Source organism: Malaya genurostris, chromosome 2, assembly GCF_030247185.1.
Source record: "Malaya genurostris strain Urasoe2022 chromosome 2, Malgen_1.1, whole genome shotgun sequence".
In the NCBI taxonomy this organism is placed as follows: Eukaryota; Metazoa; Arthropoda; class Insecta; order Diptera; family Culicidae; genus Malaya; species Malaya genurostris.
In genome coordinates this window covers 257,999,214-258,026,509 of record NC_080571.1, presented here as the reverse complement: position 1 = coordinate 258,026,509, position 27,296 = coordinate 257,999,214, and the positions used below count along the sequence as shown (strand labels likewise).

The 27,296-nt window shown below is 39.8% G+C and overlaps 1 protein-coding gene and 1 long non-coding RNA gene across 2 annotated transcripts in view; both read right to left on the bottom strand.

Moving 5' to 3' along the window:
• Positions 1 to 2,628, bottom strand: part of LOC131429195 (zinc finger protein 853) — a 43,810-nt gene extending 41,182 nt beyond the window's left edge. The window contains exon 1 of the mRNA XM_058593246.1: positions 2,570 to 2,628. Within this exon, the coding sequence (XP_058449229.1) occupies positions 2,570 to 2,628 (59 nt within the window). The remainder of the gene's footprint in view (positions 1 to 2,569) is intronic.
• A 6,993-nt stretch (positions 2,629 to 9,621) lies between these two features.
• Positions 9,622 to 24,778, bottom strand: LOC131429638 (uncharacterized). The gene is made up of 4 exons (XR_009229444.1): positions 24,624 to 24,778; positions 24,474 to 24,544; positions 10,260 to 10,430; positions 9,622 to 10,199 (listed from the first exon to the last, which is right to left on the bottom strand). It is a non-coding gene; the product is annotated as an uncharacterized LOC131429638 (long non-coding RNA).
• Between the last annotated feature and the right edge of the window lie 2,518 nt (positions 24,779 to 27,296).

The window sequence follows — 27,296 nt, the reverse complement described above, 5'->3', positions numbered from 1 at the left end:
AAATGAGCAAATACGATTTAACAAAGCCTGAAACTTAGCCTACAAGACCAAATTCAATTTGTATAGATTTCAAGCGCTGCAAAGTTAGACCAGCAGCAAATGAAATTGAAATCTTACTTAAATGCATCTAGACGCTAATAATGTAAGTGAAATTCAATTCAACAAGGCGTTTAACTGTGTGTACATTATGTTCAAACGTGAAAGAGATGCAATTGAATTCGCTTCGGTTAACAACGAGCTGCATGGTGTTTATCATGACAATGTTAAATATAAAATCCCTGTGTACATGGTGGACAATGCAATAGAAGTACGCGTGCATGACCTTCCCCCGCAGACCAGCGATGGGTTCGTTCGGGAAAACATGCCGCAGTACGGTGAAGTTCTTTCCATCGAAAGGGAAGTATGGCGGAATTTTTCCCCGGTATCCGGAATGGCGTGAGAGTGGTACGTATGCAACTACGTACCTAAAGCAATTCCATCTTACATCGTTTGTGGTCAAGATGGAATACATCCGTGTAAACCGCTGATTACGTATGAAAATCAACTGGTTACATGTAAGTTTTGTGAACAACCTGCACACTACGGCAAACCTTTTACTGAAACTGCGAAAACAAACAAAACAAACAAAAATAAGAACAACCGCTCAACAACGGAAACTAGTGAATGCATTGCTCCTGTTTCAAAAACGCCTTCACCATCTAACCAACCAGCAACTGCAACCAATGTACAACAAGGCGCTTCTACAGTAACTAGCAACGAGATCAAGACTGCGAATAACAAGGAAAACGAAAAGGAGACAGAAATAAACAATACCAGCGATGCGTCAATGAATGACGAGATGAGCCACGAACAAAGGGCCCTTAATCCTCGCAGGAGGGAAATGGAAGCTCCTCTCCCCCTAGAAAAAGGGTGACAACGAGATCGAATACAAAAAATTTTTTGTTTAAAAAATCGGCTCAATTGGCTACGTAAAGCTTGTACGCAAATAGGCCAGAATAAAAATGTCTTTTAAATAATAAAAAAAAAACAAGTTTATCGAAAATCGTTAAGTCATCTTCAAGAAAGTTCAGCCGATGAAAAATGTGCGATTAGTCGGTTACGTTACTTATACTATTATATCCTCAGAACCAGAAGTGAAAAGTATTTGATTTTTGAATTTCATCTAAAATTAAAAAGTAGCTTTCAAACGAATCTAGACTTTTAAAAATCGTCTGAGCGGTAAAAATACAACGTGTTTTGTCGGTTACGTCACTTATACCTTTGTATCTTTGGCACCAGCAATCGCAGCTATTTGATTTTTGAACTTGATTTACAATTTAATAGTAGCTTTCAAATGAGCCTAGACTTGTTAAAATTGGCTAAGCCATCCCTGAGAAAATTGAGCGGTAAAAAACTACGCGTTTTGTCGGTTACGTCACTTATACCATTATATCTTCTGAGCCAGAAGTGATAACAATTTGCGCTTCGAACTCGATCAATAGTCCAATAGTAGCTTTCAAACAAACCTAAGATTATTGAAATCGGATCAGCTATCTCCGAGAAAATTAGACGTTAAAAAATCTTTGAAAAGTGCACTCACATACACACACACACACATACATTTTCCGATTTTGTCGATCTGAGTCAAATGGTACATAACCCTTTGGGTCTCCGAGGCTCCGTTCAAAAGTCGGAATTCAGCAATTTCATTTAAACAATACTCACAACAATACGCACATAAATTGGATTACCGATCTCAGCTGTTGAATTCTCGGTTCAACTAAATTATCGGTAAAAACTGACGGTGTGATATGGCACTGTTAGATACTTCTATAAACAAAAGTTTCTTTTAGCAGACATAATGGTAATTTTCGGATCTGTTAACAGTTCGTCAAATCGTGTGATAATTACTAAGATAAATTAAGTGTGTAAACCAGAAATCTTCATACTGCATGGACTTAGTTTGGGTTCGGTATCAATTGCGAATTGAAAATGAAATGGGAAATTCGTCAAACAATTCGAACTAGCAAGAGATTTTTATTCCCGTCAGCTGAGTTGATTCTTGTCAGGAAAACTTTTGAACCACAGTTCGGAATCGAACCCAGACAGACTTCGTGAGGGGCGATCGCTTCATCTATCGTGTCATGCTCGACATTCATATGTTGCCATCTCGATCAGAAATCCATAACTGAACTCTATTTACAGCATACAACTTTCATGATTGTGTTTTAGATATCACATTGATCGTGATGTTATTCTCCCAGTTTGTTTGGTAAATCAATATTTTAAATACAGCTTTCCAATTGTCCTTACTTTGGTGCATACCAGCCACAAATTTAATTATTTATAAATTCATTAATGCCACATCGTGCACGCTCGATTGTTTCGCACACCCAGTCACAAGCAGGCAAGTGCCAGAGCATCATCGTCAAATGTGACAAAAAACGGCTGCTGTCAGGAGATCTTTGTACATATATTGGCTATCTGTGAATGCTAGAAAAAAAATCCAACGGCAAAAACGTACTGGCTAAGGCGTTGATGTAGCCTTGGTAAGGTCTGTTTCGTTATGCTGTATGTGCAATACACACACCGCCTGTCGGTAACGAACTTGATGAACTTGAAGTCTTTACCCCAATCCAAGTTTCCCATTTTGCACGGTTTTATTGAGATTCACGACTACGTGATCTTTGTGTCACCGGGCAGTCAGTCGGCCTTCGTCGTATCCACAACTCTAGTGAAGCAACTCGAGAGGGTTTTGTCTACATTGAGGTAGATTCGATCTTTATCCTCCACCAGCAAGCTATAACCGATTGAGGGTTAAAGCGAGGAGTTTCCATTCATCAATATTTTTTGTGATGGCTTAGCGTACAGAACAAAAAACATTGGTTTTTAACTTTAAATCACACGCTATATTTTATCGTTTTTGAATAAGATTTTTTTACTTTAGTTAATTTACTGATGATGTGACTTGTATTTTTCTTCTATTTAATCTATCGACACCTTTTCATTTGGAAGCTCAATGCTGAAGATGGCAACATTTTTTGGTACTTGTAAAAAGCAACTAATAATTTTAATAATTAAATAAAATTGCCTATAATTATTTACAGTGCAAATTGAACGTTACCACCAACGATCACTCGGAATCAGTGCTGGTCCAGATGTTGGCTACTACGAAAGCGACCGAATGCGCCGTAATTGCTTACTCGGTGGATTCGGAGCGCCGGGTAGCGTCGATGGGCCGAAAAATGCGCGTACTGAACTGCACTTTTAGATAGGATCGTTTGTTTCATAATACTTATAATCATTCCGCCTGGAGATGAAAACGAGTGAAAACCCGTAGCTGGGGCGATTAGCCCCATAGGGGCAAAGATGATGAGATTTGTTCGTAACATTTCCTCGTCCGTCAAAGCATCCAGCACCGCCATCGAAGCCGCCGCTACCGGGTGGTGAAAAATTGGATCGCGAAAAGGGAAAGCCAACGAACTGACCACTACCAGTCAGCATGTTGCGTTTCTTCGAATATCATCAGACCTTAGGTAATGTCTGCCAACAGGAGGAAACTACTTTAAATTTCACACCAATTTGTCGGGTGTTGGCTTTTTGGGGCCGGTGGGGAACCCACAGCACTTGTGTGGTAACAGTACTTTTGGTGTGATGCGATCACTGACTGTGTTACCTTCGAGTCCGCTCGAAGGCCTTCGAGGTCGGCGAAGTACCAATCGATGGCGCTCGACTAGGTATTGTTTCTAGCCGGCACTTCAAATGGCTTCTGGAAATTTCAAGGTAATCTAGATGGTCCATGAAGCATCCAACAGGGTGGCAGACTTGTTGCAACATTTTCTCACGTTCTCTGTTAGTGGAATACTGTGGTTTGGAAAGTAGATCTGTTGGCATGATTTCAACGAAAAGTTGCGGAAGGTGTTAAAGAGAAGAACCACTCTTTCGGATACCCACTACAATAAGTTGTTCTTTAACTAAAATTTGAAGTTTTTCATTGTTGAGCAATGTTCCAAATATGAACAACCACCGTCGAAGGCTCATGCGTCAGTTCACGGGGAATTATTTGATTACATGCCCATTGTCGTCTCGAACAACGCAGACGAAATTACCAATTGTACTCCACAGAAGAAAAAAAATTGCCGGCACCCGTTACAGTTGCAAAACACGTCAGCAAATGTTGCGTTTCTAATTGAACACGCCAAGAGCCTCCGGCATTTGACCGATCGCGAACAACGCGGCCGTTGCATTTTGACATTCGATTAATCATCGGTATAATTGTTTGCGAAGTCAATACAATCCATCTGGCAGATTTTTGCCGATGCTTTCACCGACGAGTGTGGCGCAATAAATCATTATCTTTCCACTGACAGACCGGGTGATAGTGCTCTCTCCATGTATTGGCCGATGCTAGTTCTCTTCGCACCAGACCAGCCGACAATACACCGGGATTGCTCGCATTCCTTGCCCGGTTGGGATCGAGCTCAGCACTGTGGGAAGTGCCACTTACTGAGATTTGCTCACCCCCGGTCGTAATCACATCTGTCACACAGGTGTCAGACACTATTATAGTCAGCCATTTGAAACAATTAAAGATGACGGTCGGACAAAATGCTCTCCTCGGTACTTGGTTACTTCGTGTCCCCCCGGAAGAATGATAAATGAATCATTGCGGTCTGCTAGTGGTGAGTTTCATAGTTGAAAATTCAGCGTGTAAGGCGAAAAATAAGACAGATTCGTTCGAATCATTATCTTTATTATTATTGCTGTTATTATTGCTTAATACATAGTTATAGCCTTTTACCAGCACGACTTCTGGGTGCTTCTGCAGAGTCAACCAGCAGGCTCATTTGTTCGCATTCACTGGGAAGCAGGAGTCGCTTGCTCCGATCCAGTCAAAAGATGTAAAAGAAGTTCATATATTACTTGCGCACTCAGAGTTGTGCCTCCGGGATGTTGGGATTGGTGCTGCTCGTATTGGGGCAGCTCATTTACCACTGTTTGGCGCTGCGGGTGTGAGTATGTAGAGTCGAAGCAGCGAACGAAAAAATTCATTCATCTCTGAAATTTCCTGCTGGAGCAGTTAATTGCGTTTCAGTGTGGTGGCCAGTCGAACGGCCTACCGAGCAGGCGACCGGTTATCCCGATGGGCAGCTACGGAATCGTGAGGCTCGGGTTGTAACAACGCGACGTGTGTGCACGGTTTGGAATTCTCTAAACCCTCTGGGCTTTCATTGGCCGTTGGTTGTAAAGTAGCGACGTTTTGATAGATTTGAGTGGCCTCTCTGACTTCTGACTGATTCTCGGCAGTCCGGTACCGTGTCGCCTCGGGACACATACACACGGACCCGGACCCACAGACCCACACGCAACCTGTCAGGAACACGGAGGGAATTGATTAACTTGTGGAATTTCGCTATGTCGACGAGTTTGGTGCAACAACCAGAAACACCTGACGACGAACGGTAACAGGGCGAGGCAGGGAAAAATCTTGTAGGAGTTAGCCGTTGAAAGTCACGAGTAGGAAAGTAAAGTTAGCCCACCACGCAACAATAGCCCATGTGGAATCCCAATCTATAGCCAGGCACGACATTCCATCGGCCTTCAAACTGTGCGTGTTTCGAGACTTCCGAGGTGCGTCCATGCCTCTCATGGTTGTGTCGCTCGGAACCCCGGATAGAGTCGGTAGGTGGACATTAAAGAGTAGCGCAGAAAGGATCGTATGTGTGTATGGCGAAAAGAAATATGTCCGTGACACGTTTACTGCACCTGGTCATGCGATATTAAATATAATTAAAAATATATAACTACTTGTTAAATTAGAGGTATGAATTTATTAAACGCAAACACCTACGTTATTTATTGCCCCCGTGGTACTATTTCACTTCGATTCTCTTCTCAGCCCAACCCAACAGTATGCGACTATGCTGGCAATGTTCGCACGCATATCTTTTACGGCCCTCGAAGACGATAAGGTGTGCTGAGTGCGGGTGTCTGCAGCAGGAACAATTACGCCAACGATGACGGTAGGCCTTTTGAAGGCTACACGGAATGAGGATGCGAAAGAAAAAGGACTGTAAAATAGCAAGGTACAATTATTTAGTTTTTTTTTCAACGACAAAACGTTGCACCACTACTTTTCGCATACCTCACGATCAACGAGCATAGGTTCGCTGTAAAGGATGTGTAGGCTTGCAGGGTTGAATTTGGGTTCTAGAAATTTGTTTCTTAGCATTGGTAAAATTGGAATGGTAAAAAATTAAAAGTATTTTGCTTATAAGAATTGCTTTTGTGAATTTGTGGATAAGAACGCAGGTTCGAGTTCAGCCTCTGAGCGCATCTTTTTCTGTCATCTTTTCTGTGAGTTTTTCATTTATATGACTTTTCTAATTTATGTTTCCACTCAGACATTGCAAAACTGAAAAGGCATCGATAACCTCGCTGAATCGCAGAATAATCGTTATTAACTTCAAACGGTGGAAAATACGACATTCGGGTCAAAAATTGCAGTTTTACTTAAGAAGCAAAACCATGTCAAACTAAAAAAGCAGCATGAAATTCAATTAAGGGGGGCGGTGTCCACTGTATCTCAGCGCAGACTAATCAGAACGTTTCTGTTTGATTAATTAAAAATTTTTTAAAATTTTGTATGGTTGTTCAAAGTGAAAATTACGATTTAGCACAAAAAAATTTGCCATTTTGTAGCTGTAAAGCCTTCCCAAAGTAACAAACAACGAGAAGGAAAACGTTGGGGTCTGGTTTTTTATATGTAGAAAGCGTGTGCCAAGTTTGAAAAAAATTGGTGCAGTTGTTTAAAGAATGTTTTGTCATGTTTTGAAGTCAATCGAAGTAGAAATCTATTGTCTGTGCGCCGAGCACTTGCTTCTTCGCAGAATGAGATAGCCATAGATAAAGGTCCATAACTTCCAGAGTTTTGTTGCAATAGGCTTGAAAATTTCACAGAATATTCTTAAAATGTCTTACTATAAGAGAATATAAAGAAAATAATAAATGATTTTTCAAAAGTGTTAGACCCTACCCGCCCCTTAAACAAAAGCAATAGGACAATTTACGTTCAATTCTCCTGTGAGTGCGAGATAGTTAAATGATCAGCTGACAACTACAACATAAGTCTAAAAGATTTTTTTCCGGCATCAAGTATTACGCACTCGCTTAAATAGACCATTCCTTCTTATGTAATCTATGTACCGATGTAAATCACTGTTCGCCTACAACAATCAACTGGTCGCATGCCAATATTGCCAGGAGCTCATTCACTAAGGGAAGCCTTACGAAAAACTGGACAAGAAGATAGCTACATCCAAGGACAACGGAACTACTACTACTCCGACTACTACTACTCCGACTCCATTCGAGAACAATGGAAAACTTATTAAGTCATCGAGTTCAATCAATGTACAGCATAAACGTCTGTTAACAATGATACAAACAATAGGAAAAATAATAAATACGAATGTGAAACGAAAAATTCCCTCACAGTTGCTTCCAACAACGAAAACCGAAGCAACAGCATCGATGAATGAAAGATGACGCCATGGTGAGAAGTTAGTATACACGGGTAAAAATCTATTGCCGGTACCATGATTTTTTAATCATGAAATCATGAACCATGTCTTCTTATGAAATTTCATGAGCAAAATAATTGATATCATGAAAATTTTCTTGAACGATGTGTTATTGTTCATGACATCAATCGTTTTGATCACGAAATACTGACTTATTATTCATGATAGACATGATTCATGATTTCATGATTTTTAATCATGGTTCTGGGAATAGATTATTATCCGTGTAAAAAATTAAATTAAAACAGGATTTTATATTTTCAATATTTTCGGTTCAAGCTAGTTGTTAAAAACAACACATGGACGCGATTAGTGTCATTTTTAAAATGAAGAAGTTTTTTAGAAAACAATCCACAGAAATTTGTAAATTAACAAGTTTTTGAGGGAAAATAGTCATTTTAAAACCAGTTAAAGAATTTGCTACTCATAACATGGTTACTTATTAAAAAAAAAGCTCTTGAAATTGACGTTTTTTCTCTTAGTACTGTATCTCTAGAACCGGAAGTCGGCTCTGAATAAAATCGGAATATGTTTATGGTATTTGAAGACCTTTCAGTTGAATAAAAATCAGATGAGTTATCTTCGAAAAAACATTACTTTTATTTTTGGTGCATATCACCTTGTGATTCCGGTACCGGAAGTTGGATTCTTTCATTTGAATCTAAGTTTGTGAAAATCGGTTCAGCCGACTTCGAGAAAATTGAGTGATATTATTTTCACTTTTTTGGTGCATATCACCCTGTCATACCGGAACCGGAAGTCGGATTCAAATTAAATTTTTGAACTTTGCATGCGATCGCTAATTCCTTCCATTTGAATCTAAGTTTGTAAAAATCGGTTTAGCCATTTTTTAAGAAATTGAGTGATATTATTTACACTTTCATAGTGCATATCACCATGTAATAGTTGAACCGGAAGTCGGATATGAATGAAATTCAGGAACCATAAGACATTTCATTTTAATCCAATTTTACAGACCAAAGGCATAAACATTGCTCAATCACCTTTCTTCGAAGAGGGGTGGATCTTAAGATATTTATATACAAAAATCAAAGAGTTCACATACCTGCGTTCGATTCCCAAACCCGCAACAAAAGATTAAAGCCTATATAATCGAAACAGAAAAAAAACAGATCTTGTATCTTTTGTAACAGAATTCCGATAGTAAAGTTGGCAAGCAACAGAAATCAAACGACCACCGTCACCGTATTCCTTAGATCGAACAGCAAACAATTGAAAAATTCAACCCTTTTTGTTCATTCCAGCAAAAAGTCCCAGAAGGCTTCGAAAATTCCTATTTGGCCCCAGTTACAGGTAGCGGCGACCCCATCAAAGGAAGACACCACTTTACTGGCCTTGACGCACGATGTACCAGAATTCTTCTATTTCTGCCGTTTGGCTTACTGTTGCTCTCAGCCATCCGCGTCCCGTTTTGTGGACTTGCTAAACAGCCAAAAGAACAGCAGGTCTTTTGGTGAAACCCTAAACCGCCTCCGCCGCCGACCCATCGTTAGTGCACAGGTACAACGAGCGCGGTCAGTCCGCTTTGAATTATTTATCTCTTCCCGAACCTAATGATTTCCTCTATTAGCGCGAGCGCGATTTTTTCCATCGGCTTGTTCTCTTTAGGAGCGAAACAAAACGTGGCAACGGCGTCCTGTGTTTTCCGTTCAGGTTTTTTTTTAGCTCGAAATAATCAACCGAAACAAATAGGTATACCTTCCGAACCGACGGTGTCGTGATCGGGTGGGAAGAGTAGAGTACAAGAAGCACGCCCCAGAAGGAAACTTATAAAAAACGTATGACCCGAACGGAGGGGAAGTATTAAAAATTTCACGGGGAATTAAAATTAATAAAATTTCGAAAAGACTACATCTCCGTATCAACACTGACTCGCCAAGGCGGAAACACCTCTAATTGACCGGAATGAGATTAGACAGTACGCAGCTTTTCAAGTGGGTGTCCGATACTAAACGATCATGAAAACATCTCCTCGCAAAGATAATTACAAAAAACCAAACAATTTACACCGCATGTTTACAAAACAGTCTGCGGGGGGACAAATGCGGTTGCAGCTAGCAATAATTCGAACGATTTCACAAGCGGCTCCAAGCGGACAGAGGAAACTTCCTATTCGATCGAGGTGCAGTGCAGACGGTTTCCAATCCACCTTCAGGGGATGCCGCATACGTGATCACACCGGGCATCGATAGTCAATTATGATTGCTACTTCCTTACATGTGTTTTACAGTGAAATCATCGATAACGTATTCCAGAAATGTTCAACATCATCATCGTCATCCTGTGCAAGATGCTAACTATTCTGCTGTTAGATTTGACTGCAGTCTTTGTCCACGTGGGTGTGGAGGAGTAGTTTTTAATATCCTTGTTTTTAAGTTTTCTTAATTTTTACATGTTCCCAACAACTAGTGGTCATCCTAGGTTGTTGTGGCTGTACTCATAGATATTGCCATGACCAATCGATCAATTTTACGTAAAGCTTGTATGTTTCTAATCTAACATTCAGTAGCACACGACATCATATTTTCGACGCATCACGTTTTCGGCGGTATCACTACTTTCAGGTCATCAGCTGATGATCGAAACGGCGGTGGGTGATCAATGGCTACAAGCAGACTGAAATATTTCCAATTATTTCACGCAAGTTATTTTTTTTATTAATTCAGTACTTCATACCGAAAGGAAAGGAAGAAATTTCTTGGCGCGATTGGATTCCGGCGCGAAAACACAATTCACGGATTAATATTACTCACGCGCGTACTCGGAGATCATCGAATTTATTTAATGTTATGGAAGAATTAACATCGATTACATAATTATCGTTGGTAGGCGGTTTGAGTGGCTTACCTGGAAGAAAAGAAACGAAAGGAAAAAGCATGTAGTGTGATTGATGAAACCGAGCGGTGGCAAAAAATCTTCACATTAGTCGTGGAGGTTATCGATCAATGATCAATTTTGACAAGTTTAACCAATCGAATTTGGCTGCCTTCGAGCTTGCTACGCATCAAAAGCAACCGGTTGTATCGAGTTGCAGATTGGTGGTTGGCCGATCGACTTCGAAACAATTCATTTTGCTTTGCGTGGTGTTATTGTGTTGGCTAAACACTAATGAATTGGGTCAATATCTTGGTTGGAGACTCTACTGAAGCTGTAGGTTCCGTACCATTGACGAAGGTAGATAGAGCGAGTGAGAGTGTATCTGAGTTTCCTTTCCTACAACCGGCATGAGGTATGTGCAGATTTGGGCATCCGCAGCGTTACGGCGTCGATACAGCAAAACAATTGATCGATGCCAAGCGGTGTTAATTTCATACCGGACTGCATGTGTCCAATGTTGATTATAATTTCAGTGGTTTAAACTGTGTCGGATTAGTCAGATACAAGTAGTGCACGTGGCTGTGTGTAGGAATTGGAACAGACACGCGGAGTTGGTGCACGATATATTTATCTGCCGTACAAATATTTAGTTTAGGAATAATGACTTTTCAATCGCATTTTTTAATTGGTCACAGAAAGGTTCTGTACGATATAACATACTTGTTAATAAAATTTAGTTGCAGACACTTAAAAAAAATAAAACCAATAGAAACTTGAACTTGTACCTTTCTTTCATTAATTATCAACATGGCAGACTTGCTGTGCATTTAGTGCGAATGCCATTTGTGTTCAGTATGATTCTTGAACTTCAAGACAAGTTCCCGCTTTGAAGTAAGCCGTAGGTTGTATGACTTGAATCCCTTGAATTGCTACTACTATAAAAATAAGTCAACACAGATTTTCAACGTCAGGCCAGAAGAGAACAAATGGAAGGAGAAGTTGATTTGAGAATCATAACTACTTTAGTTGTAGTAATTTGTACTTGAATTAAGAAACACTAGTCTCTTGCAAAGTGACCATTGCATATATTTGAAATATCGAATCAATAAAAAGCCTATTGCCGGTCATTGATACACTATGCAACTATTATAAATAATTAACTTATGCTGCCAGATATCTAAATAGCCAAATATTTTGTTTCGGCTAATTTCGGAGTAGTTTTGATCAGATGATACTGAGAGTTCAGTTGATTCTAGGTGTTCGGAATAAAACCTTTGGCAACACTGTTGATGAGTTCAATCAAGAACCAAGAATGTGAAAATAGAAGTGAAAAATACGTTATCAAATCCAAATATCAATGAGATCCCTTTCGAAACTGAATGAAATGTGAGGCAGTTGTTCTTGTTGAACATAAACAATGTATGATTCGTGTTAGCTTACCAGTTAAACTTTAGCTTTTAGTAAATTAAAGGGGTAAAACTTAAACCTACGTGTATTACGGATGTTATCATCTTTCTATTATGGAGTTTACACAGTTTATGCGAATTTTCAAGGCTATGCGGTTTGCTTACTTTGTCGAACGCACGAATCGTTGAGATTTATTAACTAGTGTTTTTATGTCGAATAAATTTGACATACGAAACATTTTCGATTTCAGAAATATCAAAGTCCCGAAGTCGATATGTTTGTCGAGATAACACCAGATCTCGAAGTTTCATGAATTTTTAAAATATCTGGCAGCAATTTTTATTCTCAGTTTTGCAGTTTTTTTATGAGGTATATATCCCCCGTATAAAAAAGACTTGAGTTCACTAGCTTTAACTGGGTAACGGTCATTCTACCCTAATCCATTTCACATGTGACCGAATGCCATTTTAGCGAACGGGTCATTCCACCGAAATAGTAATTTTTTCGCAGCCTACATATATCTTAAAATTGTAGTGAAATCTCTTAAATCTGTTAAATCATATTTTAGTGTTAAAAAGATCATTTTTTATTAAAAATTTGAAAATTTGACGAAAACATTTCAAAAGAAACTAAGATCAGTTGACAGATGGAAATATTGTCTTTCATTCTACACGAATATTTTGTAGGTTGACGTGAAAATTAAGAAGTGATTAGCAGAAGAGCAAGTAAACAAAGAGAAACTCTCATTATATTATATGACCAATATTTAATCATGTCAGGTTTGCAAATGCTTTTAAATTGTTTTGTTTGCAACTTCTTCATTTTTGGAAAGACACTAATCAAATTGTAAAATAGAAATGTTGCTGATGAAAGTAAAAATACGTCATTTAGGGATTAACCTTGTTTGTGTTAAGGCATATAACCAATTTCATTATATTTACGTTTCGTCTTAGACTCGTTAGTGCATAACAGTTTATATTGAACCCTTATGCCACCTGAAGTTCAACATAAGCCGCTAGACAGACGCAAAGTTATTGCTATTTGCAATACACTTATATTCAGCACCGAAGTGTCAAATTCTTCCTGACGTGCCGAACGAAAACAAGTTTCAGCGATTACTAGCAGTGCGTAAAAACTAAATTTCAATCGAATATTATTAGATGAAAATGAAATTTATGGCCATTGAATGTCAGCATATCAATTTGACTTTTGTTCCCATACTGAAATGAAGCTCCCAGAATTCATCGCCAATTGATTAACCGTACCTGGTCACAGTTTTTCTTACTCAGTTTCAAGTACCAAGTAGTCTACCTGTTTCATTGTCTCCAAAATAAATAGAAGATGGCGGTTCTCATTTGAGCTTTCGATTATTACCAGCAAGTTTGAATCGATGATTCGACTGTTTGGAATGTATTGAGATGTGTTCTAAAGTATTAAAAAGGAAAACTGAAATGTTATGTTTATTTTGTAATTGATATTACAGTTATCATGACTGGTTTACCTTTCAGCCATAATCTTGAACCAATTCGATTTGTTTACAAAAATCGCATTTGAAGACCGCTCTCTTATTCAACTGTAAGAGATAGAACTGAATGCTACTCGTTCTGTACGTCAGCGAAGGTTGTGTGTTAAAAAGTGAAGTTGACTGCAGTAGAGTGATCGTCAATGTGTGCCACATTCGGTTTCAATTGAATTGAATAAAGTTTTATAGCACTCCATCGCAGTTCTACTTTGCCCGGGTCACGTCCAAATAATGGCTGCCATACTTTTTCGTGAAAGTTTTACGTATGTGCCATGGAAGTAAATAAACAAGATTTTAGCTGTGTAGTCACAAAAAATCGCAAAACCTGCTGATTTTCGAACGAATTAACCTTACCCCCTCCCTTATCGGATTCACAAGGTATTTCTCGAAAATACCAGCTTAATTGCAAGCGGTGGTATTTCATTCGAAACGACGTGTACGACATAGCCTTCTCTTGTGTAATTCATTCAATTCTGCACCAGATTGCATAGAATTTTTAGAACAACCAATTTAGAATTCTATTTTTGCGGTATGGATTGAGGGCATCTGCCACACAAGTGTCGCAACATCATATATCAATACAGGTGATGGGTCTGAAACTGTTTTTTACTTTCGGTAACAATAAATTTAATTCATTGCATGCAATAATTAGCCCGAACATCGCTAGAGCTAAATTAGTTAAATATGATAAATGCATTTGCTCGCACAGAAATAACACTGACTGGTGTAACGATGAATAGTTCATAGAAACACTCAACGAAGCACCTGTCGGTTTTATATAGTAGCTTTTTTACCCCAAAAACTGCAGACTGTTTTTAAGGGTTTGGTCTATTTTACGATGAGTTCCCTATGAAACATACACATCAACCATTTGCTAGCAGTTCATGGGTAATCTCTAACTCTGATTATTTTTTACAAACTTGGAACCAACTGTTTCCGTTTTCAGTTATTGTCAAACTCAAACAGAAACCGAAAAGTTCCTTTGAACTGTTAACTCAACGATAGATTGCAATCCAACGACTTATTTGATACGGTTTTTTAGAACCAGCTTACCGTTTAATACTACTTGTGAACAAAGTCTAACTTTAAACTAAAGGGTGATTTTTTAAGAGCTTGAGAACTTTTTTAAACAATAAAACGCATAAAATTTGCAAAATCTCATCGGTTCTTTATTTTAAACGTTAGATTGGTACATGACATTTACTTTTTGAAGATAATTTCATTTAAATGTTGACCGCGGCTGCGTCTTAGGTGGTCCATTCGGAAAGTCCAATTGTGGGCAACTTTTTCGAGCATTTCGGCCGGAATAGCCCGAATTTCTTCGGAAATGTTGTCTTCCAAAGCTGGAATAGTTACTGGCTTATTTCTGTAGACTTTAGACTTGACGTAGCCCCACAAAAAATAGTCTAAAGGCGTCAAATCGCATGATCTTGGTGGCCAACTTACCGGTCCATTTCTTGAGATGAATTGTTCTCCGAAGTTTTCCCTCAAAATGGCCATAGAATCGCGAGCTGTGTGGCATGTAGCGCCATCTTGTTGAAACCACATGTCAACCAAGTTCAGTTCTTCCATTTTTGGCAACAAAAAGTTTGTTAGCATCGAACGATAGCGATCGCCATTCACTGTAACGTTGCGTCCAACAGCATCTTTGAAAAAATACGGTCCAATGATTCCACCAGCGTACAAACCACACCAAACAGTGCATTTTTCGGGATGCATGGGCAGTTCTTGAACGGCTTCTGGTTGCTCTTCACTCCAAATGCGGCAATTTTGCTTATTTACGTAGCCATTCAACCAGAAATGAGCCTCATCGCTGAACAAAATTTGTCGATAAAAAAGCGGATTTTCCGAATGGACCACCTAAGACGCAGCCGCGGTCAACATTTAAATGAAATTATCTTCAAAAAGTAAATGTCATGTACCAATCTAACGTTTAAAATAAAGAACCGATGAGATTTTGCAAATTTTATGCGTTTTATTGTTTAAAAAAGTTATCAAGCTCTTAAAAAATCACCCTGTAGATATCGTCCATGGAACAAAGACTACCTAGGCGGCTTAAGTTATACCTAACTTGCTGGATGATTTTATGTATAACATTAAATCACGTTACTTCTATATTCTAACGTTTATAAAATGCATTATAGAAGATCACATCGAACAACAGAATAATTAATAGAAGTTAAGCTAACGACCACAGATTTACGTATCTCGCCACTATCCATGGATAATTTGAAGTAGCTTGTTAGCGGGAACCATAAACGTAAGGAGATTATTCCGTGCCATAGATAATTATTCCTTGATGAGATTACCCAAATGAGCCAGACCCGCTATCGTTTGGAATGTCCGCTCCACTTCGCTCACTGTAAACTGCAACACCTACATCAGCTCGCCGGAATCTGTTGGCTACAGTATTTCATTATTGGCATATAAAATTTCCCGGTGCGACATAAAACTTCACGTTTTATTGCATAACCCCTCAACCTGTCGGATGACTCACTTAAGTCGACGAATCATAAACAACGATAGATCATACCATCTACGAACGCACGACGAGACATGAACTCTTAGCTACGGTGCTTTCACCTGCAGCCTTCCGCCACCGCCGGGGGATGCACACCGACGAGCTGTTGTTGTTGATGCTGCCGGACCAGGACAGATCCATAAAATCATACATATAAATAACTTCTCCCACAACCGGTCGGTTGATAGCTATCTACCATTTTATGCGCCAATGCGGTCCGCACTCCTAATCGTAAAAATCCCAACATCACAATCCTCGTCTGGACAACGACGACGGCGTGACGAGAGTCGGGCCAGCAACGTGTACCCGGTGACAAACATTCACCTGCATCGAGGACTAACGGAAACAATAGATTAATCAAGCCGACCAGCGAGTACCTAACCGTAGATAGCAAACCTCCACCCGCAAGTGTTGGTCGAGGGCGACTGACCCTAAGAGTGTACATAAATTAGATGACCATGTAATTAATAAAGGAACGAACGAGTTGACCAGAACGAGCGAACAAAAAAAAAAACGAATCTCCAATGATTATCCGAAACATAAATTTTTATTAAAACGCAATAAATATGCTAATCGAAGCCGGTAGGAGTCGGATCAGAAGAGTAGGAGAGGTGGATAAACCTCAGAAAACATCAGCAGCAACATCGCGACTCCGGTGCGGTGAGAAGTAGTCGAAGAGAGCATAAAACAACACGCGAAACAAAACGAAACAACAATAAACAACCGTGCCGTGCCAGCGAGTGGTGAGTTTGAAGAACGCATAGATCCTGAGGAAACTGCGGGGTTCGAACAGGTACATACCGTACCGTTTCTGGAAACACTACCTTTCTTTTGTTGGGTTGAAGCTGTACAGCATCTTTCTGTTTCTCGACGAGCCATCCACTTTTCGATAATCATTTCGTGGCGGTCTAGCAGAAACCTCAGATGAGCCGTCATTTTGGCTCGGTGTGAAGTGGTGAGTATGAAATGATCATATCTCCAACAGCAAATACACCCGCACCTTAGCCCGATGCTACTGAAGAGCTGTGCAGTCATCAGTTTTCTCAAGAAGCGCACATAAAAACTGCCACGGTCCGTCCGGTGCAGGGAGGCAGCAGTAATCTGGGTAAAGGGGAATTGTTTGGAAGTTTTTGGAAACTAGGAAGACTGGACGATCGATCGACCCCGCAGTAGGTCATGTGCCATCAAAAAAGCTTAACGGACTGCGTTCGAGGTTTGATTGTGAATAACCTGATACATTGATCAGCCATGCCTGTGGTCGGATCCTGAAATGTTGGATGAAGTAGAACTGAAGAAGAAACTGAAAGGAAAATACAATGACCAGTACCAAACAGGTTTCATGGCTTGTGCGGGTGGACAAGAGGACCAAAACCCCGCTCCGATAGAAATATAATTGAGAATCGAGAAACCGCGCTGAGTGGAGAAGAAAAACAAAAATCAACAAAACGTCTATCTACAATGCGCGGCTACGGGCAAGGCGAGTCGCGCAGGGCAGTGAACAAAAAAAAAACCACCGCTCGGATTCTTCTCAACATAGAAACATTTAAATTTTATCGAATATAATATATTAATTTTTGGAGAAGTAAACCGGCCACTCGCTCTACCTGCTTGCGTGCCTTTCATTCATCCATCCCTGTCCGGTGAGCTCCAGCAAGCAGCTTGGTTTTGAGGTTAGCTGGTTCCCAATCGAACACGGTTTTGCTTGGAGTCGGTTAGTTCGTTCGTGGAACTTTTCCTATCATTATTGGTGGTCGATTAGACAGAACAAAAAGTAGTTTCAATGCAGCATGAGGTTACATGTGCATGATGGGAAAGGTCAACGTCAACTTAATTGATGGCTGCTTTGGACAGTTTTGGAATATTGTTAACTTAGGTTGATGGGTAAATTATTCTGTTAGAGTTTAGATGATATTTTATAATATGTTAATAGCTTAAAAGCTACACAACAGGCATCATGTGTTCAATATCAGCAAACGACATCAATCTCAAAAAGGACAAGTGCGTGCCACCGCTAGTGGATGCTATTGTTCATGTATGAAAGCTCTCGAACAGCGTCAAGCTACCTTCAACTCCAACTGAAATCGCCCCACAGTCCGACACAGAAAGTCAACCCTCCGGCCGGGTACATAATTTGTGCCTGCTGACAAGGTCATCCGGCCCCACACCGTGTGCGGTTGGGGCACCCCCGCTCTCGAGGTGACATATGCAAGTCGATTCTTTGGCAGCATCTCGATTTCCACTTCCATATTGAGTCACAAAATCAAGATCTGGTCTCGCCGGTCATATATCAATGCTCCATAAGCCACCAGCCAGTTCACTTTCCGCGGGCGACGCACGAAGAGGGGCCAGTCGGTACCGGGTATGTAATAGTTTTGTGATTCCTTTACCAGCAGGTTCGGATAGCCGTGGAGCATAAGCTGCAGAGCACTGAGAGAGGGAGAGTAAAAAGATCGGAAAAAGCTGTCACTCTGTGTCATGCGATCATTTCCATTTTTATGGCAAAAAGAAGTTTTCGTCGTCTTCCCCTAGACAAAGCTGGCTCAAGACTTGTATCAAATATGGGTATAAATTTTTGTGGCAACCTCCAATGCCAGCGTCTTCCACATTTTGTACTACTCGTACAAGACGAGTCAAGTGCGCCTTTATATGGTATTAGCATTTGGTTTGGCTGCAAAGCTCTCCTCTCGTTCGGGCGACCATGGCCCGACCAGGCGTCAGGTTTGAGGGGGTGGCGACAGATTAATAGCCGGGAGAACCCGATGCTTGGGGCGTGTGGGGTCCAGAAACGATGGCCTAGACTTTGCCATATGTGTATGGTGCAGATGAAGGAGAATCAGAGAGTAAGAGAGAGAGAGAGAAAAAAAGCTGGCTTTATACCCGAAATTACGTACACAAACCATAATTTTATGTTTAAATAATTTTTTATCTCGTATTTTAAATGTATGAATATAAATTCACCATCTGTTGTACTTTCGTGTGGCTACAGGGTTTCGGGGATATTCGAGCTGTAGATTTTTGCTGCGTTCATGGTGGCAAACGGTTATGGCTGATTGCTCGATGGCTCTTTGGGGTTTCGTCTGGCCTTTCCGCAGCAGCCAGTGCCGTACCGGATTGGGACGCTTAGAAGTATGCGGTAGGGGCTTCCCACCCATTTTTGGGTCGACGCACCGAACATTTAGATGTCTTCTCATTTTGGTCATGTAGTGCTCCGGCGAATTAGTGGGGGTGAATGAATTGAGTTAATCTGGCTTTGGCGGCTCCTTGGAATTTGTTTTTCATGCAGCTGAACAAAATGAAATGAAAGTATTTTTTTCCATACTTTTTTTTAGTTATCTTTGTAGCTCGGGATAATATAACATTGTTACACAGTAGTATTTTCTTATTAGAATTCGTAAGATAAGGTTCCCATTTTTTCACTCAGATCATAGACATAGATAGATTTTAGATAATTGTATGTTTCCGTAAAATCTCCCTCTCAATGAGATAATTTTCAGCAAAATATGTTTCCTGTAAAATGGTTTTCGACAAAATTATTTTCGGAAAAATAAGCTTTTCGGAGGAATGGATCGTATGTTCAAACCGTGACTGTATAAAATTACGATCACCTGAAATTTTGCTTGTGAAAAAAAACGGGCAATTATAGGGAAAAAATTTCGGGTGCAATCGTAAAATGGATTATGGCGGCTTCACTGCATCACTTTGATTCGTGTGATATCCCATCTCGTTGGTTCTGACTTAACTAAACGATAGAAACCTAGCTGGCGATAAACCTCACTGAGATCCATTTCACCGAAATTTTTCCATTTTGCCGAGCAGTTCTCAGAAAAATCTGATCGAAAGAGTGATTTTGCCGAAACACTGTATAAAATGACGATTAGCGGAAGTTTTGTCTGTTTGGAAAAACGAATACAATCAACAATCAACTGGGAGAACATAAGGTTTGGTGTATCAATTGGAAATTTATTTACGATACTTTTTCGGTGACATCGTACCACTTTGGTTAGCGTGCTGTCCCGCCTGTCTGCCACTCATATGAACCTAGCTAAGATATAGAACCCTCGAGGTGGGTGCAAGTTTGTATGTAAAAGGCCTGAGTTATCGAAAATTTTTAAATTGGTATTGAAAAATTATTGGTATTGAATTTTGTTCTGTTAGTTACCTGCTCTGTTATACAACATATTCTACGAAATGATTTTCAAACACATGACATTGTGAGAAACACCTTTCGGGAAATGATAAATTTTGAGAAAATATTATAGTATTATTTTTCAAAATGATCTGCGAAATGATCGAGGATTGGAGGATTGTAGACACGGGGTGTTTTTGAATAACTGCATCTTCCATTGTAAGTTGTCAGAATTTTCACGTTTCGAAGAATGATCCATTTCGAGAAAAAGTTTTCGAGTGCCCTGATCTGTTGTATGAAGAAAAAAGAATTTTTCTTGAAAATTGGTCGACATTTATACTCTACTATTCTGTTAAATAGTAAATTCGGTGAAATGACTATCGGCTTTCACGGCTGTTTTAGGGGTTCAAACCCCCTCAGAAACTCAGAAAAATGTTATAAGAAAACTCTTCTCTTTGAAAATTTAAGTCATTTATAAAATGAAAAATCGATCAATATTTTTTAAAAGTCCTCCGAAAAATTTTTCTGGTTACGCGCCTGCCTGTTCCCATTGAGGAATTGTAGACTTCATTGTAGCTAAAATTCGTTAAGTGTGTCGTTTTACATCAATCTATACGTACATCGATATCTGAACTTTCGCAAATGTCGACGTAAAACGTAAGTACCTAATTGACTTCTCATTCGACGATTTATCAAACGTTCATTGGATCATCAGTTCAACGTATTTGACCAACGAAAATTTCTTTGTTTTCTTCCATAGAAGAAGTGATTTAACCATTTTTATCTATCCGTTCATTTTTTCCAAGATGAGTGAATCGATTTACTGCCAAACTAAGCATTTTTTCTATTCGATTGATTTTTCTCGGAGATGTCCTAATGATAAGAGAGATACATTATCATATCACTGGGTAGAGAAATGGGATCTTGTATATTTCGATACCGGTTTTTATATTGTGGTCAAATTTAGTACATTTACTCAATCTGATTATTTTAAATATTTTCGCCTAGTAGGCGTTCTAAATACTCTACTGTATTCAGATCTTCTTTTGAAACCATTCTTATATATTTGATTTGTTCAAATGAGAATTTCAAATCATTCATTCAACCTTCACGATGACAATGCTTTCGCAAATGAAACTTAATATCTGAACATTGAATTGAAGTTTTCAGTCAAATTAACCAATATTTTCGTTTTACTCATTAACACAAAACTTAATTAATTCTATCAGTAGCAATGGTGAGCTGAAACTCACTTAGCTGTTAAGCTCTAGGGATAAAAAAATCTTTCAAAGTGTGAGCGGAACCAAGCTTTTTGAATATAGTCTTATTCAAAAATTTTACAGATCACAAAATTAGATAATTTAATTTTGATTTCTTATAGTTATATCTATGGAGATTTTAATTACGATCGAACAAAACTTGTTTACAATAGACGCAAACTAATTCAACCCAAACTGGACTTTCCGTCTGTAGGTTTCAAAATCTTTTCCATTTCGATGCAGTGCACATTTAATCATCTCCCTTCTCTTCGATTCACCAGTTCCGTCAGAGCGCATCGAAACCCCCCCATTCAGCGTCTTCCCAAACTCATCAGCGAACAAAGTAATCCAACGGATCACATCCTCTTGGATTCCAAGCACGTGCTTTCCGCTAGAGGCCACCCTTCCCTTCTCTTTCTATCGCTATCGGCATCGCGATATCGAAAAGGCAAAACTTTCCCACACTCTAACCGGGGGAGAGAGAGAGAGAGAGACACCGACAGCAAATGACCCACCCCCAAAAGCGATGACAATCGCAGCATCCAACGTGTACCACTACTAGCGCGCCGGCTAACTTACTATAATCAGCAACGAGAGAGAAAAAAAAAACATTCCAAAAACCGAACAAACGTCGGACACACAAGAGGTTTATAATGTGGCGACATAATTTCTAGCTGAGCTTTATGGTCCCTTTCGTCAGTCCAGCACATTGCCGGAATGACGGTCGTAGAATATGTGATGCCGAGAAAATCACGCACATCCAGCTACTGACTGCCCGAGGCTGGTAACCAAAGTCCACTGCAGATGACACGATGCTGTCAGTGTCTGCGTACTGAGTATGTAAGTGCTGAATCGCCTTTTGTGATGCTTAATTTGAATTTATTATCCAGTCAATAGTCGTCATCATCATCACCATCAGCCGCAGCGCCGAACAACTGGCGGACTGACCGTTGCCGTTCAGGCTGAAGCGAGAATAGTACCAGTGAAAAGTACCAGTGATTGTAAACGCTATTTTTTGTTTCACATTTTGCTGAGATGTTCTCTTCAGCGTCGGCTCTCTATTGTGACTGAAGCCCGAAGGACCTCTTGCGGATTTCGATACAATGGTCACAGGCGAATTCAAACAAGGCAATCACTTGTTCCGATACAGGCTACTGCGATGCTAATCTCTGACAACTTGACGATTGGTCCCTGCAGTAGCACCATTCTTCATTTGTGATTAAGCATTACCATAATGCTGCCTTTGGTCTCAAGTGGGGGAAGCATTCACACCGCACAAATGATGCCTGATTTTTTTCCTTTTTCTGATGAAACTCAGAAAACGCACCAAAATTATCATCAGCGGTCTCACTCCATGCTTTCGTGGCATAGATTTCAGTGGCATCAGGAAGGCAGCATCACATGGAGCTCATTCGTCATCCCGTCCTTCGACGATGGAATATCCGATGACGCTCCATGTGCTGCAGCAGCGGAGGCTGCGCCAAACCAGTCATCCCGAGGATTGATTTTTTGTCACTGTATTTAATTCCCTGTAAAACCTATACATCACCAAGAGTGCGGTGTCGTTACTCAATATGCGCTGTTAGCTCTGCGGAATTCTACGTGACAAAAGATGACTTCTCTATCGGTTTGGAGCTTTTAGCAAGTGCAGTAGCGAGACAGAGGATAGTATAAGAATTTATTGCGTGTGAACGTGCGGGAAGCCTTTTCACCACTAACGTTCGCCGGGTATGCTGCATACTGCCAAAATCTATGATTTATGGTTGGATTTAACACTATTTATAGTGATTTGTATCTTCCTTTTATAGCAAGCGGACAACGGACCCGTAGCAACCCACCCGGCGGTGGAGATTACTGGCCGAGGTCGGTTGTAGGTACACTGACCCTCCACTGCCAGCCATTACCACTCGATCGGCCTTAGGTTTTGAATAAAAATGGGCCTCAAAATCAATCTAGCTGAAAGCCGGGTGTTCGCTGATGGAGGAATAACCATTGGGGAGAAAGAATCTCCGATGACGGATGGTTTATGTTCTGATGGCATGACAATACTTTCGGTTGAGTTTATCTGTAAATTTATGCCAACAATAGATGGCATTGGTGCTATCGGATCTCGTTTGATATTATCAGGTGGGAGTATGCTGTGAATGCCTAACGCTTAGAAAAGAAGAAAGGTATCTCCATTTTGTTTGTCCATTCATAAACAATGGTAATGTCGTTATTGTATATGCTTCGAAATGAACTGTAAGGGAATAAAATTCTCTGTTTGCTGAGTAAAAGAGACACAATTTTCGTTCACATTATTTCCCAAGAACCGCACGGTAAACCGTTGTGGGGGCTCCAATCCACTATCAATCAATTTCGAAGCTTGAAAATGCGTTTGCCGCATTATAGCAATTAAAACTCAATTGGGACTGGATTACGCACGAACGACAAAAAAAAAAACATTCATATGTGGAAGACCCCCGAAAGAAGGCAAACCGCCTGGTAATCGCTCAATGCGAGAGAACCGGCTGTCGTGAGTCGTTTGTTTCGCCAATCATTTTCAAAGAAACCCCCCCGAAAATGATTCAAACTTGATGAAGTTGACCTAATCTAAGGCAACATTAGGTAAAAGAAAGAAACGAAGGTAACAAAAAAACAACACGTCGATGCCAACCATCAGGAGTTTGTTTTGTTAGAGCCGATCGAAATTGGTGGCAGCTACCTTGTGGGCCTTACTAGCCTGGTGAGTACGGTATCGCCAATGCCAAGCGCTTAGGAAGCAGACAAGAAGGAGATCGCGAAAGAGAGCTGCCCAATTTGTTGCCTTCCACTCTTCCACCTTACCCAAGGAGGATCAAGGCAGCAGAGCGCAACACAAATAAATAATCTGTTCGATTAATCAAACACCTGTTGTTACTCGAGTCAGCCGTTGGTGGCTGTTTGCTCAAGTTTTCTGTTTCATTGGTGAGGGTGGCTGGAATAGTTGTGCCGCAAGGGACGTGGATGGTTGACTAAATTCATTAATGAACAACAGGTTTTTCGGAACCTTCAATAAAGGCTCAAATATCGATGCTGCGGGTGTAGACACTTTTGCGCGACTGGATTTGGGAGCTGCCGAAAATGGTAATACAGGCGATTGGTGAACTTTTACATGACGGGAATATTTGAGGTTATGTGTTTGAGTTCGCTAATCAGGAGGTTACGTGTTTTATTTAGTTTTATTTTTGACAGTTAGGAATTGGGAGTTCAAGCTTACTTGTCTATGAATAATTTATGTAGAAAGTTTGTTGCGGCACCAGAACCAGTCTATGCTTGTCAGAAGCTTACCTGTAATATGAAAGAAACACTTGTTAAAAACTGGTTCTATAATTTCACGGCAATGAAATGCAATGGACGATATTCTTACAAAAGTTTATAAAAGAAACACTTGGAAAATAGTTATTTCACAACTGTCACTGTATGCATACTGCTGCTCTCCTAAATGCACTATTTGGCAAATCGATTCATGTTAATTTTATAAATGAAAATAATTATAAATTCAGGATTTCCCTGAATTCAGCATGTTAATCATATCACCGAATAATATGAGAGAAACTAAGCAACCTACTTCGCAGTGCACGAGGGTTTTGACGTTTTATTCAATGCGCTAGTGTTTGTGGGGGTGGATGCTTGTTTCAGCGTGGGATCGAACGAACACCTACACCAAGACGTGTGTGTGTACTCTACGAGGGGCGCTGCAATGAATTTTACACAAATGATTATTTCGCACATGACATTCGGTACGCGAGTGCTGATTAAATGCTGACTTCCCTTATAATAAAAAAAAATTATAGGATTAGTTTTTCTCATCTTAGATTTAATGCATTAAGTGTTGCTAGTTTTTTCATTGATTTTGTAATACCTGAATTTTGAACATTATGATAAAGCAGAAAATTACTTATAATTCGGAATAAATTCAATTTAAAGACTATCACTATCAATCGCCTATCGCATCAGAGTGTATTTCTGACCCTATAAGTGGGAATGAGCATCGAACCCAAATAAACAGCGTGGAAGGCAGCGTTGTATTCGACATATATTTTAATACATTTTTCTTTTGAGTATTTTTAACTGAGCGTAGCTTGATTTTCTCTAAACCATAATCGAAGATGCAAACTAGTTAGTTAAGATAGTTATTCATATGCCCATAAAATGAGATTTGCATTTGCAGCCTCTGGTGAAGACATCGAGAAACTATATGCTATAGCTAATAAGTAAGAAAATAAAACAAATTTTCTATAATACAACCACGAAGAGTAATGTCATTCGACGAAATGACCCTTTCGGCGAAATGACTTTCGGTGAAATGGCTTTCGGCGAAATAGCTTTCGGCGAAATGGCATTCGGCGAAATGACCCTGATCCACACAAAAGAACAAACACACAGCTTGAATATGAGGGATGCGCTGTTTTTTAATCGAGATTATCTAGTTTATTTGATAATCCATCGAGATTATCTAGTTTATTTGATAATCCAACTCATCATCCAACTGGAAAGTGAGTGTGGTTGGGAAACTTCAATGATAAGTCATTATATTTGTAGTGTTCAAGGTTGCAACACCTTCGGCGAAGCTTTCAAAATCTTAGCCTATTGTTCCGCGATTATTGCGAAGACCTTTTGGAATAGTTGTGAAGAGAAAGGCAAATATGAATGAGTCAGTAACGGAATGAGAATGTGGTAACAGTTACGAAATATTCTAACACATGGATCAATAAGTCCCGAGACTAAAGCAGAGATGGCGCTCGTAGTAAACCAGTAACCACGTCTTTCTAGAGTACTAACCATTGCTTGAAACGGGTCAAAATTTTAAGTCGATCCTACCAGAAACAGCTGAGTTATCGAGGTTGGAGGTAAGTCGTTTTGTAGTTTGTTTAAAAAATGGGAAAAACCGAGTTTCGTGTTTTGATAAAACATTGTTTTTAATGGGTAAAAACGTACCGACACAAATGACGCGGAACGCTCGGGTAGACCTGTGGAAGCCGTTACACCGGAAAATGTGAGTGAAGTGACAAAAATTATAATGAAAGATCGTAAAGTGAAGCTCCGTGAGATTGTTGAAATGACACAGATATCATATGGAAGTATATTTAGTATCCTTCATGAAAAATTGAGCATGAAAAAGGTTTTTTCCAAGTGGGTGCCGCGATTGCTTTCGATGGAACAAAAACAGCAACGAGTCGATGATTCAGAAAGCAGTTTATCGCTATTTACTCGCAACAAAAAAGATTTCTTGCCTCGTTACGTGACCATGGACGAAACATGGATACATCACTACACTCCAGAGTCGAAGCGGCAGTCATCTGAGTGGCGCACAGCTGGCGAAAGCCGTCCGAAGCGTCTTAAAACGCAGCAGTCAGCTGGCAAAGTCATGGCGTCAGTTTTTGGGATACGCATGGCGTGATTTTCATTGACTACCTCGAAAAAGGTAAATCGATCAACAGTGATTATTATATTGACTTACTGGTGCGTTTGAAGGAGGAAATCGCAAAAAAACGACCGCACATGCAGAGAAAAAAAATCCTTTTTTATCAAGACAATGCATCCTGCCACAAGTCGATGAAAACAATGGCGAAATTGAACGAATTGGGCTTTGATCAGCATCCCCACCCCCCATACTCTCCAGATTTAGCCCCCAGTGATTAATGGCTCTTTGCTGATCTTAAAAAAATGCTCCAGGGAAAAAGATTTGGCTCAAATGAGGAGGTCATCGCTGAAACTGAAGCTTATTTTGAAGCGAAAGATAATTTTTTTATAAACATGGTAATGAAAAATTGGAAAAACGTTGGAACCATTGTATCACCCTAAAAGGTGATTATGTTGATGAATAAAAAAAAATTTGCAAAAAAAAAGTTGTTTCCATTGTTAGTCTCGGGACTTATTGATCCATGTGTTATTCATGAATGGATGGTGTCGTAACTTGATGGTTTGTTTTGTCCTCCCATACACTTTACTTTAAATAAATTTTAATAATTTATTTCAAGCGAAAACTTGTTATATTCTTTGTTATCTATTCTCTACAGATGGATGAAGAGTATATTGG